Source organism: Ambystoma mexicanum, chromosome 5q (assembly GCF_040938575.1).
Source record: "Ambystoma mexicanum isolate Mex_15411 chromosome 5q, UKY_AmexF1_1, whole genome shotgun sequence".
Lineage (NCBI taxonomy): Eukaryota > Metazoa > Chordata > Amphibia > Caudata > Ambystomatidae > Ambystoma > Ambystoma mexicanum.
Window position 1 is genome coordinate 921,775,528 of NC_090933.1, and position 15,490 is coordinate 921,791,017.

Sequence of the window (15,490 nt, forward strand, 5' to 3'; positions counted from 1 at the left end):
CCACGTAATTTTATTTTCTATCCCCACCGCCAGCCCACCTACACAAACCAGTCCTCCATTACCGCACAACATTGCTAGGAGCATGCAAAACCTAACCAAAGCTTGAATTCTGCCCCTACTAGGCAATCTTCAGCCTACCCTTCCTCCCAGCACCAACCCAGTCACACTAGCCGACCTATACCTCGAAACAATCACAAACGCAGTCAACACCATTGCCCCTCTAGCAGCACGCAAAACCAAACCTACCATTCATCGTATTTCATGGTTCACCCCAGACCTCCAAGTAACCATGCCAAAAAAAACAGGAGGCTGAAGCAAAATGGAGGCGAACATCTTCACAGGCCTATGAATCTAGCTTCTCCATTTTTGCCAAAGAGTACAAACAGACTATGCTAGCAAAAAACACAACCTACACCACCATAATTGCCACTGCCAAGTCAAACACTCACAAGAGCTTTACCATCCTTAGAGAACTCTAATCCTGCCCTGGACCGCCCTCTAACTTCACCAAAGACAAGGCTTGGCCTGGTGCACCAATATCCAGAATGCCCTTCGAGGTAAATATCCAAACTTCACAAAAATATTAAGCTAAAACAAAGTACCATCAGCACCAGCATGCAGCCCTCTTCGCCACCCACCGTCCAGCAAGACTTCCAGCCATTTCATTTCAACCCGGTCTCAGAAGCCACCTCCATTCTAAAAGGCCTTAAACCATCCAGGTGCAAAGGTAATCCCTGCCCAGCCACAGTTAAGGATTGCTCAGAAGCCCAGACTCCATTATCACTATACTCATCAATGCATCCTTTTCCTCTTGTCTGGTTCCAGATAGCCTCAAAGATGGGTCCTTCCACTAGTAAAAGAATAATTTTTTTACCCGATAACTACCAATTACCAGCCCATCACTACAGTCCCATTCCAGTTTCCATGTCTATTCACCAGACAACCGTACTTTTTAATCTTGGTGTGGTGGGTACATGCCATACATTTCAGGTCAGACACCTCATCAGCAGAACAAGCCATTTGAAGATTACAATGGGCTGGACTGCATGATCAGAGGAGTAGACGAGAGACACTGATTGAACACAGTGAAGTGCAATTGATTGATAAGAGTATGTTGTTACTTTTGTATTCATAATTACATGTGCAAATATTGTTAGGTAATAATAACCTCATTAGAAACAAAACAAAAGCAGAAAGAACGTCCGCATTTGGAAGACGTAGGACCCCTTATAACTTCATCATTTGAAAAACAAGTATCCTCATTCTTGTCTTTTTACAGTATAACAAAGTTCTATGTTAAACAGATCTGCACATTATAAAAACTGAAGCAATTAGAACCAGTAAAAAAAATAGAAGTAAAATGTAGACAAATGTTTGTAGGAAGTGAAAAAACAAAGTATATTTTACATGTGTTAAAACAAAAGCTGAATCTTCCTCATTTAAGATTTGCCAATGTAATTTAAAATAGTTTGCATGAGAGACAAGCCAACACAGAATCATGATCAAACCATGGTTGTACAAATGCAAAAAAAAAAAAAAAATTCTTACCTGCATATGCTTTCCACATTTATGGCATCCAAAATTATAGCAAGAACATGCTTCAAATTTCTGCATTTTAATTCTTTTAAAATATCTACTTTCTCAAGGCCCATTTTTCTACCAATCAGTCTTGTGAGAATAGTTTCAGATGTAGACATTTCTGCTCCTTCTGTGTGCACCAAAAGATCTTGAACAGTGGTCTCTTCCGGTCTTTTCCTTTTGCTCCTTACGAGCATTTCGTGGACAATACGCAAAGCAGGTGTTCCCAGTAAATCATCAATCTTTAGAACAGAGCCATCGTGATCTTTTTCAGAGAGGCAAAGCTCCAACTCTTCATTAACAGAGTCTCTTATTTCGCTCAGTTTGTACTGCAAGTTAATGTGTTCAATTTCACTATTGTCCTCTGCTTCAGATTGGGAGCCACATTCACTAAGAGTAGATAACCTTTTAGATCGTTCAAGAGTCCTCTGCCTGCTTTTGGTATATAAACCTCTTGGGGTCTCATTTTGTTTTTGAAGTTCTTGAAAAGAATCATCCTGGTCGGTTGAGTCTTGCGATTTGTCCAAACTAAGTGAACTAAATGCACTATCCTCCCTTGTTGATGAATCATCCAAATTAATTTCTTTTACCACTGGTGGAGAGTTAAAATTGGATAAACTAAAATTAAAATGTGCAGCAAGATTACCAATTGGCGTAAGAAATTCCTCATCAATAGTTTCAGATAGTTTACTATATTCTGGGGTTTTCATAATATTGCCATCAGAAATCACATCATTAAACCTTTGACTGTCAAGATCAGTGTCATCTCCATGTATGTTAAGTTGGACTGCAGACTTGCATTCAGCAATCAAACGGAGATCACTTTTTGAATCATCTACTGTGGAAGTTCTTTGCTGAGCAAAGGCAAGTCTTCTTTTTTGACAGACAACAGGCTCCTCTGTTTTTAAAGTGCTAGTGGCTATCGGCTTGTATTCAATATCAATAGATGAATCATCAAAACTGTTTAAAAGACTTTGCTTAATATCCGGAACATGACATGAAGGCTTTTTATTTCTATTCCTGCAGTTCAACTCACCTGGTGTATCAAAATACTCAAAACTTACGTTGGAGGATGTTTTGGACATGAGCAATCGCCTCCTTAGACAGACATTTTTGTTAGTTACTTTAGGCGTTTCACAAAGTACAGCCGAGTTTTCCTTTGCTTCTTTTCTATCGAATGTTAGGGATGACCATTTCACAGGTTTAATGGGAGAAAGGATCGTCAATTTTGAATGTGGATCTACAGAATCTGAATGTTTGTGGTGCAGGGAAATGTTTGTTTCTTGTGCATCACTTATATCAAAACTGGTAGTGCATAGCGATTCACTAAATCCACTGTCTAGCGATAATGATGTAGAGCTAGTATCATTGTAGTTTATTTTCCTGTTAATACTTGGAGACTCCATGTCTCTAGTAGGAATATAAGGTTCAACAGAGCAGCTGTCACTCATCTTTGGCTGCGTTCCTTTTGAAATCTGCAAAACATTTTAAAAAGCCATTAAATATGTGTAAATAGCATCCTTTGTTAAAACATTGCTACATTAAAATGCTTATTTTAAAACAACTCGCATGAAAGCTTCTAAAGTGCAATGGTCTTCATTCGTCTCACTTACCGACAGTCGGTGACGAATGAATGAGGTTGGAATTACTTGCGCAACACTTTAACTATCTTCTTCCAGTCTATTGTTACATATGTGCACCCATAGGCTTAATCCCGTATCAGGCGTTCGGACATTATGCATGCAACAAAGCAAAAACGGTTACATGGCTAGCAGGGGGGTTTGTTCTGGTTGACTGGAGTGTGAATCAGTAAAACATTACTTTCACTTAATTTATGCACAGAGTAAATACCATGTAATTTATCTTGATGTGCTGGCAAGTTGCAGGACATTGGGCTAGATCCAAATCACACCAATGTCTGTTATCAAGATTAGCAGGATTAACAGCTTCGGCTTCCATATTGCCTCTTTGAAATTCGTAGGCACGTGATATATATATATACACACACACACACACACACACACACACACACACACAAAAAAATGTTTAAGGGACGTTATGGTTAAGTTGCACTAATAAAAACCTATGCACTTCAATGGGTCTTACAGGGACGTTATGGTTACAGGTAAAACCGAAAAAAACAGAAATTCGCCAGATATAGTAAGCTAAGCAACCATATATCATGCCACCACTGGGCACTGCTAACACTAACACCTATGACATGAAAGATGCATAGTGTTTTCAAGAAAGGTGATAGTTTTTTTTAATAGCGCAACGTAACCATAACATCCCGTGAATAATGGTTTTTGTCACTGAATTGCATGGGTGTTTAATAGGACACTGTAAGCATAATGTTCCTTTATCATAGTTTTTTCAGTGAAGGTGATAGGGTTGTAGTAACGCAAGTAAACCACAACGTCCCTCTAAGAACGTTTTATTTTTCACTGAATTTCAAAGGTTTGTAAGAGGATACTCTTAATTTGTATAGCTATACTGTACAGCATCCTAAAGCCGGTTCCTCCATACTAATAGCCACAGTGGTTGCGAACAGTGCGTCTGTTCGCAGACATCCAGCTGTGGCCAACCTGCCGATTAAGGGAAGGGTGTTCGTACAAAGTGTTACCCTGCAGCAAAGACAAGAAACGTATACAAACAGCAGCAAGTATGGGAATGGTAAAGGAAAATGCAGTAGGTGCACAAAGTTGGTACTTTCGAAACAAAGGCATAGGGCATGCAGCATAATGGAATGCACAAAGATCTAACATCATCTGCCTTCAACAATCTTACCGCACACGTACTTCACATTCTAACAATTCCCGAAGAAGCAGACTTAGGGATGCCTTCTACGGAGTGCAGAACGTAAGTGCAACGTACTAAGTACTTTAAAGTTTGTGTTGTATTTGCACAGGTCCTGTAGCGTACAATAGTAGGAAAGCATGATATATTCTTTTTGTGCGCAGCAATAGCAACCACCCTAGAATGTGTGGAAGACAATTTTCCGAATGAAAAAATAAATGAGGACGATAACCCCATTGGTAGGCACCGCAGTGTCAAACGAGAAAGAATTGCAGCAAGTGGAAGCACCCTAGAATGGCTGGAGAAGATTTTGCAGCATGACGAAATGAGTGACCATAGTAACCCCATAGGTAGTGAATGGAGTGTGAAAAGTAACAACAACAATATATTGCTACATCTATACTAAAAACATTTGCTTGTCTTTAAAAGAACATACAGGAATACAAGGAGTAGACAGCACCTCTTCCACAGCAACATACAGCCACAGAAACCAAAGGAAATACTGTAAATATGAAAGTAGACCACATGAACGCCAAAACAGATGAATTGCTGAACAAATCTGCTGCCTTGCATAATTTTGTACAAGAACATATTATGGAGAAAATCAATACCACTGCCCCATCTTCACATGCCCCCCTTCCCCATTTCCCAGCCCACCCCCCCTGTAATTTGCATGTCCTGACAGATGCTTCGATGAGACCTCAATCCCTTCCTCCCATCACCATCAACTTGTAGAAATGCCGAAATCTCCAGTATATGTATCGTTTGTGGTCCACCTTCTATTTCCGAATAGTGGCTATGAATGTGTGCAAATAAAGGGTAATATGTAAAGTGTTACTGAATTTATATGTCCCTTTTCCTTTGTTGTAAGAAGCTCATTAAACCTCTTAAAAAGGCACAGCACTAAATGATTTGCCAAAAGTAACACCAAATGAATTAAAATGAGCACATACTACAGCAACTACCAAAAGCACAGACAAAAGGAGTAAAGAAGACAAGACATACCCAACTGCGCGCACACAAAAAAGTGCCTCTTCAAACACACCACGTACCCCTTCCCTCAAAGTACTCAGACACAGAAGGAATTGGTCCAATCAAATTGTCTAATACAACGGGTGGTAATTGCTATGCAAATGTCACAATAAATGTTGTAGTCCAAATGCCAGCAATTGCGCAAAGCATGTATTTAAATGGCGCAGACCAGTTGTGTTTACAAATGCTCGTCCTGCACAGAAATGCAGCAAGTAATCCTGACAACATTTACAGTGTCTCAGGTGTAAGGCAAGAATTGGACTACTGTGTTGGAATGGAGAAATGCACGTCAAACCGACAAGAAGATCCACAGGAATTTGTAATGAACGCACTAAAAATAATGGCTAACAAAAACATACTCATGAATGAAGTCTTTCACATTTCCTACATGCGGAAACATACATGCAGTCTCTGCAACCATCTCATTCAGGAGCAAGTCCCCAACAAATACCAATACCTAACTGTGACTCCATTCTATTACAGCAACTAGTGCACACTGCAAACTATAGCATATTGTGTTTATCGTGCAATTCTGATTATCGGTCGACGGTACAAATACTCTCACATAGTCAATACGTAATATGAATGCGCTTATGATACAATGGCGATGGAGCCAAAAACAACAGCAAACGTACAGCCGTCACACATGACTAGGTTCACTTGGCAAGAAAACCTTCACAACAGTAGCCATAACGTACCACAAAGACGCCACAACCAGTGGAGGGCACTGTACCGCATACATTACAAAGTAATGGTCATGGTGGGAATGCAATGCAATGATACTTCCATCATTCAAAAGCAGAGAGTACCTGGAAATCTTGTAAATGCCTACTTAATAGTCTTCAAGGCAAAATGTAGTTATTGATGTACAAAACCTTACTCCCCAAAAGGAACCAATACCCACGTAAAGGCACAAATAAAGAATTACCTTCCACACTGTTGCCCTAAAGCAAGTTACCATAAAGCAGCCATTCAAGAAATGCATTAAACTGTGTGTTGGATAATTGTATCCCCAGTGAACCCAATGAGTACACTCAAACAATGAGTGTACACAAATGACAGTAGCACTGTTTTCCACATGATACTTGAAAGGAAAGTACTAAGTATGAGGGTTCAAAACTATCTTCAGAAACCTCTGAAACCACGAAGTACGCAAATGAGTCACAGCCTCTCTAAGGATATGAATGCAAATGCTATACATATGGAAAATATCACTACCTAAATCCATAGTGGTACACCACCACTTCAGAATGTACACAGATGTGAAAGTAGCAACATAGATGCACAAGCTTGTAAACCTACCCTACAGGAATGGGACACTAAACAGGGAGAATACGCCACCTGGTATGTACCTTACACCATAGTAGTACAAGGTTATTTGCAGCATTATAACAACCCAACTCAACCATCAGCAACCACTGTGCTACAAACATATCCTCATAAACTTCCAAAGTATGAGCAGTTACAGTATACCAACAGGTACATAACTACCATCACAATTCTGCAGAAGCACAGTACAATCGCACAATACTTGCAAAAATGTAACGCAGGAGTGCCTGGTCCGGATTGTTCCAACTTGTTACCCCTCACTCGGGTTAATTGTGCACTGAAGAATACCCCAGCCACACTCTCCCCAAGCGGTCTGCCGGTGGCCTAACCTCCAGAGGACAGTGAGGCTGGGAGGGACCTGGATCAACTTGGTTCCTGTGGAAAATGGTCTTCAGGGGGTCTGGATAACCTAAAGTTAAGTATGGATTTAGTATTGGTTTCTATTGCTTTCTCTCCCTACTCATGTGTCTCCCCTTCCCCGACGTAGCTGGCTGGCATGTTGCAGCATTTGCTCACCGTAATCAAGTGAGGACTGAAGGCCAAGGTTAGGTGGTAGGTATCAGACTCCAATTACTTCAAAGAAGACAAGTGGTCCAGACCAGCTGCAATGCACTGGATACGGATGATGAGCAGGTAAGTTCTAGTGAGGACTTATTCTAGATCTTGGCCACTTCTCAATGTGAAACACAGCTTGCATGTACAATGTCTGTGTTGATGCGCTCAATATTAATAGTCTCTTTATTTCGGCACTTCTAGGCGAAACACCGGCAAGATGTCTGGACTCAGAGCGGAGCGAAGAAGCTGGAACTTGTATGCAAGTGAGTTCAAGTTAAACCAGTACGGGAACTAGGACATATGTGGTATTTCAGTCTCTTACTATTGCCATTTTCAGATTTCAGGTTTACACGAGCCATAATTACTGTGGACGGCAGTTGAAGGACTGGACACACCAGGTTACCAGGATGGGACGCCACAAGTCTAAGTGGAGGTAAGGATCAAGACCAAACACGAAGCAGAAGCCCACCGGGGCATGTTGTTCTTCCATTGCGGATGAGAATGCTACAAACTCACGTAGGTGCCGATCGCACATGCAAAATAAACAGGAGCGGTAAGGGTAACACTGCTCTGTTAGAAAGCAGATGAAACGCTAAAGGCAGGGGGTGGTCCTGGGCGTGGTTTCATAGACGCGGAACGCATCCTGTCAGCACTAGAGCACTAAGGATGTCATATCCATGTATCTATCCGGTGAGATGTTGGGGTCCACAGTTGGTTCCTCTTTGGCAGCCATGTTGGGATGGGTTGCCACCTTGCTCCATGTATGCCTTTGCCAGCCAGCCATCCCACAAATCCATTGTCTCCCTACACTGTCATGGGGGGAGATCCTCCTGGCCCTGACCCATCGGCCTTGTAACCACACTGCAATCCTGACCCCACTCCCTTACAAAGCCCTCCCCAAGGAGGGCAGATCCAGGTCCTGGGAATGTGGAATGATTATGGTGTTAAAGGGCTAACAAACGGGGTGCATGAATGTTTTCTACTGGTTCCCAAGTCCAATCTAAAGCGCTGTACCCTTCCAATCCACCAGGTAATGTAATTTCTAGCTAATAATCTTGGAATCTAAGATGTCCCGTACCTCGCACTATTTCTCCCCATTTACAATTACTAGAGGAGGATTAGAGATGGAGTTTCGTGTGGCAGGGCTGCACTGGTTTCAGTAAAAATGCATGGAAGACGGGGGTGATCTTCAATGCACAGATGTTGCAGCTGCCGTTTCCAAAGCGGTGGTGGGATCAAGAGCTGTGGTACATGGATCCCTTCCATGTAAAAAGTGGAAGAGTGAAAATCCTGTGGCACTGTGAATACTGTTGTATGCATAGTCCACTGCCCACAGCAGATTAACCCAAACTGTCCACCAGGGTAAACATGCAATGCAGGTATTGCTGAAGCGTTTGGTTAGTTCTCTCTGTCTAAGCATCGGTTTGTGGGTGATGGCTGGTGGATAGTCCGATTTCAATTTGAGCCTCATCACAACAACCCCTCCAATATTTGGATATGAATTTACTCCCTTGGTCCAAGATGCTTATGGATTGAAACCCATGTAATCGTACAATGTTTGTTAGGAAAACTTGAACAGTCCCTGCATTTTGTAAGCCTTTCAACGCAATGAAATGCGCCATCTTCATTAGGTCTACTACTACCAGGATGGTGCTGTACCTGTTTGAAGGAGGTGAATCAGTAATAAAGTCCAGTGATATTGTATGCCATGGAGCAGGTGGTATGGACAATGGTCTTAGTAATGCTGATGGTTTAGTTTTAGCAGTCTTGTTGCAGGCACACATCACAAGTCTTTACATATTGGAGGATGAAAAAATGTTGCCGAATTTGCTCTACAGTTTTGGTGATTCAAGGATGGGCAGCGGTTAAAGCATTGTGTTAGTTTTGTAAAACTTTTTCTTGCATGTTCGGCTCCCGCAAGTACAGGTGCCCTTGGTTCTATGGTACGCCATCGTCTATGGTTCGTTGAGGGTCTTGCGACACCCAAACCTGTAACTGGTCTGGTGTTAGATATTGCTAATTTCAATGCACAGCTGATCTAAAGGAGGCAACGTTCAACTTGTCAATCCCAACAATTTACTTCCTGGGATAATAGCCACGGGGTCTAGAACTGCATAAACATCTGTTCCCTCCACATTCCATCCGATGCAGGATAGGGCATCCGCCTTTCCGTTTATGACTCCTGGACAGAAGGTTATGACAGTCATATTCCGAAAAGAACTGTGCCTATTTAAGCTGACGGGGACTTTGTGCCTGTGCTGTTTGCAGATATTGTAGATTGCGATGGTCGGTGTAGACAGTAACTGCATGTTTTGCGCCCAACAGATGACGACGCCATTCTTTGAAAGCAGCTTTAATGGCAAGCAACGCCATATTGTGTAGGTCAGTACCGCAGGGGAGAATTTCTTGGAACAAAACGCCACAGGATGTAATTGATTAGTGGTCGGATCTCGGTGGGACAATACAGCTCCCATCACCACACTGGACAAATCAATTTCAACGATGAATGGAAGTTCAGGATTTGGGTGTTTCAAAATCAGCACCGAGGTAAACTGTACTTTGAGTTGTTTAAACGCTTGTTCAACTTCATTGGTCCACATGAAGGTTTTGTGCCTTTTCAGTAATGCCTTGATGGGGTGTGCAATGTTCAAAAACTGGGGTATGAATCGCCTGTAAAAGTTAGCAAAATCTAAGAAACTTTCCACATTTTTCACATACGTAGGCAAGGGCCACTTTAAGATTGCTTCCACCTTGCGATTGTCCATTTGGATGCCATGCAGTTTTAAGAAGCAGGGGCGTTGCTAGGGGGTGGCTAAGGGGGCTATAGCCGCTGATCTTTTGGTTGTAGCCCCGGATAGAATCTCAGGAGCTACAGCCAAAAGACTAGCTAGCCCCCAGTCCCAACAGTTCTGACATCAGCGTAGCCCCGGGTCTTTTCCAGACCTAGCAACTCCCCTGTTAAAAAGATTCCCAAGTACTGCACTGTGGTCACGTGAAAGTAACATTTCTCTAATTTAGCAAAACTCCACGAACACTGTATGCAAAGACAGCTTTAACGTGAAGCACGTGTCCTCCTTCGGTGGCTGAGTAAATCAATATATCATCGATATAGACCAGGACACAAACATCCAGGAGTTTTCGTATAACGTCTGTCAAACAACTGGAAGGCCAAAAGGTGCATTACACAGGCCAAAGGGCATGACTGTATATTCAAATAACCCAAATTTGGTGCGAAAAGCAGTTTTCCACTCATCCCCCTCCTTTTAGTGGACTAAATGGTAAGCCCTGCTCAAATTCAATTTGCTGTATATCTTCGCCTCTTTAACATGGTCCAACAGTACGGGAATGAAAGGTAGCGGGTACCTATTATTCAGGGTTATCTTATTGAGTCCCTTATAAATGAATGCAAGTTCTGGAGGTCCCCTTCCTTCTTTGGTGTGAAAAAGACAGCAGAAGAAGCTGGGGACTTGGAGGGTTGAATAAATCTGTTTGCCAAGAACTGGTGCAAGTACTGTCGCAAGTGCTGGTTTTCTTTTTTGCGTAGGAACAGAAATGCGGCTACATGGAACCTGCGAGCCTGGTATGAAATCGATTTGGCAATCGTATGGCCGGTGAGGAGGAAGGGTATTGGTTTGTTCTTTTTGAAACACGTCTTCAAATTCCTTGTATATGGCAGGTAGTTTTTTCTCTCCATTGGGCTGTATCTCTGCCCCCAACGTTTGTGTTCTAGATGCTGGCTCCTTTGCCACAAGAGGTACAAATGGGTAACGGGTGCGAAGGCACTCCACTGGAAAACGCATTTTTCCAGTTAACAGGATTGTGATACTCCAACCAAGGCATGCCAAGTATAAGTTGGAATAGTGGGGCATTAATCAGGTCGAAGGTTATACGCTCTCGGTGGCCGTCTCTGCACAATAGTTCGACCTCTTCCGTACACTGCGTTACTGGCCCAGATGACAATGGTAAACCATCTCCCGAGACTATGTCGTCCACCTTCTTCCTTTGGTGCCCCGGTATGCCGAATCTCTGCGCCACTTCCATATCTATGTAATTACTGATTGCACCGCAGTCAATATAGGCTTCCAAGGCATACATCTTTTGGGGTTGTTCTAGTCTGGTAAGGATGACAGGTACTGTAAGGTGTGAGACCGTGATTGATTTCTGATCCATCGACAAGCCGATCCCTACTCTCGTCAAGTCTGGAGTTGGCTGACGGTGTAGGAGCTTTTGGGGTTCACTAGGAGCACCTCATCTGCTCCCAAGGGCCATTTGCTTGGTTTCTTATTACAGTCCTTCGGAAAGTGGCCTGTTTTGTCACAATATAAGCACAAATGGTCCTGCCGACTTCCACCTTTCCTCCTTGGATAGTGGCCCCCTCACACTACCCAACTGCATGGGCTCCGGGACAATCGCCTGAGCACAGGGTTGCGTTTCACTTGTGCGAATCTATAAGGGCATATTTTCCGACCGGGCATGCTCTGCCTTTCTGTTCTGTAATAAGCGATTTAGCTGTACTACTAAATCTATGTATTCTAAACATTGTTCCCGCGTATTGAGCACTTGCGCCAACGCATCTTTAAGTTCCCCACACAGACCCCGATAGAAAATGGTGCTTCTTTTTTGTTCGGGCCAATTGGTCTGAGCGATGAGTCGCTTAAATGCAGTGATGTATACAAGCAATTCCTGTGGTCCCTGCCGTAAGGCCAACAACTCCCCATTTAATGCTTGCCCCTGGCTTCTGCGAGCAAATACTTTGTCTTTCTCCCGTTGGAAATCACCAAAAGTATGCAGGATGGGGTCATCTCGATACACTAAATGCACTGACCAAATAGCGGCATGCCCACCCAAATATGACAACACTAAAGCCACCTTCATTTGGTCCGCATGAAAGGACCCTGACCGACACAAATAATGCAATCTACACTGGTTCATAAAAATAGCATACCTTTGTGGGTCCCCTAGAAATCGTTGAGGAGGGGCCAGGGGAATGGTAGGTGGGGTGGTTACATGGATATGGGGCGCCCCAGCTATGGTCCTATCAGATGAATGAGTTAGTGGCACATGGCCTGCTTCCGCTACCAATAGGCGTTTGGCCAAGTCATTGGTTCTTTCTCCATTAAGTACTGCTTCGCAATGAGTTTGTTTCTGAACGGGCTGCGAGCACCTCTGTTCGCAGGTCCCCCAAAGGGGCTGCTTACTGGTCTATCCCTGATTCCATGACTCAGGCACGGCTGGTGACGTGGGCTTAGTGTTCTGTAATGCTTACCTCTGGTGCCTTACAGGAGTGCCTGGTCCGGGCTGTTCTGAAGCGTTGCCCCCTCACTTGAGTTACCTCTGCACTCAAGAACACTCCACCCACTCTCCCCCAGCAGTCTGCTGGTGGCTTAACCTCCAGAGGAACTTGATGCTGGGAGGGACCTGTATGAACTTGGTTCCTCTGGAAAATTGTGTTTGGGGCGGTTGGATAACCTAAAGATACGTTTATATAGGGGATATTGGTTTCTATTGCTTTCTCTCCCACCACCTGTCTCTCCCCCTAATGTACATGGATGACTGGCGCCTCGTGGATTTAGCTCACCGTAATAAACTGAGTACTGAAGGGCAATGTTAGCTGGTAGGCATCCGACTCCAGTTACTTCACTGAAGACTAGTTGGCCAGACCGGCTACGACGCACTGGATATTGATAAGCTGATACGTTCTGGTGGGGTGTTAATCTAGATCTTGATCGCTTAACAATGTAAAACGTAACTTGCATGTGCAATGTCTTTGTAGATGCGTTGCATACCAATGGTCAATTGCTTCACTTCTAGGCTAAACACCGGCAAGCTGTCTGTACTCTGAGCAGAGCTAAGAAGCAGGAATTTGTATGCAAGTGAGCCCAAGTTAAACAGAGTACGGGAACTGGGAGGTACTTGGTATTTCAGTCTTAGTATTGTTGTTTTTGGATTTCTAGTTCCCAGGATCTGGGACGACACTGGGTTACCAGGATGGGACACTAAGTGTTCTGAGCTCAAGAAGCAGTAGGCCGCTGGGACAAGTAGTTCTTCAATTCCGGGTGAAAATGCTGCAAACTCGCGTAGGTACCGATCGCACGTGCAAAAGAAACAGGCGCAGTATGCGTAATGCTGCTCTTTTAGAAAGCGGAGGAAACGCTAAGTGCATGGTGTGGTCCGGGCCGTGGTTTTATAGCCGCGGAACGTGCCCCGTCAGCAGTACACCACCAAGGATGTCAGATCCATGTATCTATCCAGTGCCATCATGAGTTCAACAGTGGGTTACTCTTTGGCAGTAATGTTGGGTTGGGTTGCCCCCTTGTTCTTGTTCCTTGTTTGTTTGTGGGGTGGCAGCCAGCCATCCCACAAACCAATCGGCTCCCTACACTGCCATGGGGGAGATCCTCCTGGCCATGACCCATCTGGCTTGTACCAGCACTGGAATCGTGACAAAAACACCAGCAGCAACCAAATGCATAAAGAAACAGTGCTATAAAAAAAGAAGCCAGTAAACATTTACAAAACACCAACTGCTATACAACGCCACCCATCATACGCACGTGTATATATGCCATAAATCGTAAACCATTACATTTCCTTCTACTTCAAGAGCACACCTTAAAAATTGCTGTTACCACTGCAAACGTTGCTGTAAATCATTGTGCACCATAGCATCGACGAAATTTGCCTTTTGTTTTTTTTTAATGCAGCATGGATATTTCCCCTCCACCCCCCCAGACCAAATGATTATGCAAAGAAACACAGGCCTTGCGCACATTGCACAGTACACTGGGGCAAAGTATAGTACCTATGAGGTACTAGTAAGGGTCCACAAACTGAACAAATATATGCAAGGTTGTCGACAACAAAGTAACGAAATACCTGCTCTAACAAATGCTGGTCTCATTCCCCACAGACAAGGCAGCAAGAGTACTATAACATTTCACATTCCACACACAAACACCAAAGGTCCACCACTATCCAAGCAGTAAGTATGAAGTTTGTGCTATCATACGTCTGTACCATATGCACAGTGCAATGTGTGCACGCACTTCTGCAATGCACCTAAACAATGCCATAATTTGAAATGTACACCTATAAAACACTGCATAGCTTCTGCCTACGCCCTACACGCTTCACTGCACCCAGTACAGTGTACAGGCTACAGCCAGGCACTCAATATTGTAGACCCTGCCCACAACTAACTACAGTCCCAAACATGTTCATGCTGCAAGACAGTAAACTGCATACGATGGCCCAGCCACCCACGTACACTGATACAGGGCACACACAGTCTGCCTTCGTCCACCGTCGCCTCGTAACACAATGCACATATAATTGTTCCTTAGGGACAGAAAATTCACATTTTATATATTTTGCCATCTGTGCATGCAGTGCAGCATGTGAACGGCAGCAACATTTCTGCTTATACGTCGTACTTCCTTCACCGTCATAACACCACCAACATTCGGAAATGCATGGTACAATGGAAATACGTTGCCGCCCGATTTCTTTTCTCCCCCCAGCATCGACTCCAGAAAGCGAAACTTAACATACCTATCGTTCAACAGGACAAATGCTCATTGTAAAACAGCCTTGAGTGGGAAGCATGATTAGCATGAAGGGCAGAAAATGTATGAAATTGTACAAAAAAAAGAAAGATAACTTACACTGCAGTTGCTCTGCCCATGTGCTCCAGAGGTCCTCTGCAACAATTGAATACTCTGTACACTGCAATTTGTGGTGCGCTCAAAACAAGCATGGAAATTGCCAAAATTATGCAAGTACAACATTACAAGTGTATCAGCGTTCAAATGCATGTGACTGCAGTTCTGTATGCATAATTATGAACTTACTATACCGCACAATTTCTGTGTGCATTGTACAGAGCTTTATGACTGCAGTATTCACGCGCCGCTACAGTGCCATGTCTCCACCATTCCCCGTGCATTGCAACTATAATTTCACTTTGTTTTCTTGCCATTCTTCCCCAGCTTCTGCCAATGCAGACACAAAACGCAAGATGAAAAGGGAATGCATTTCGTGCTGTGAAACCGCACCCCTTATGCTCACTCGTGCAATGCTACATTCTGTTTTGCCTTCACTATGCCCTTTCTCACAATCAGCAGTTCTACCCACCCTCACTGTAGTCAAAATAATTAAGGACCAGAGGTGCACGCAGCGGTCAACTGGCACACAAACGTGA

General features: G+C 43.6%; 1 protein-coding gene across 2 annotated transcripts in view; it reads right to left on the bottom strand.

Annotated features, from left to right (window-relative positions):
- The window catches only part of FBXO43 (F-box protein 43), a 470,135-nt gene that overhangs the window by 147,244 nt on the left and 307,401 nt on the right, over positions 1-15,490 (bottom strand). For both annotated transcript variants that reach the window (XM_069621433.1, XM_069621434.1), the window contains one exon: positions 1,549-3,053. In XM_069621433.1, coding sequence (XP_069477534.1) covers positions 1,549-3,053 — 1,505 coding nt within the window. The remainder of the gene's footprint in view (positions 1-1,548; positions 3,054-15,490) is intronic.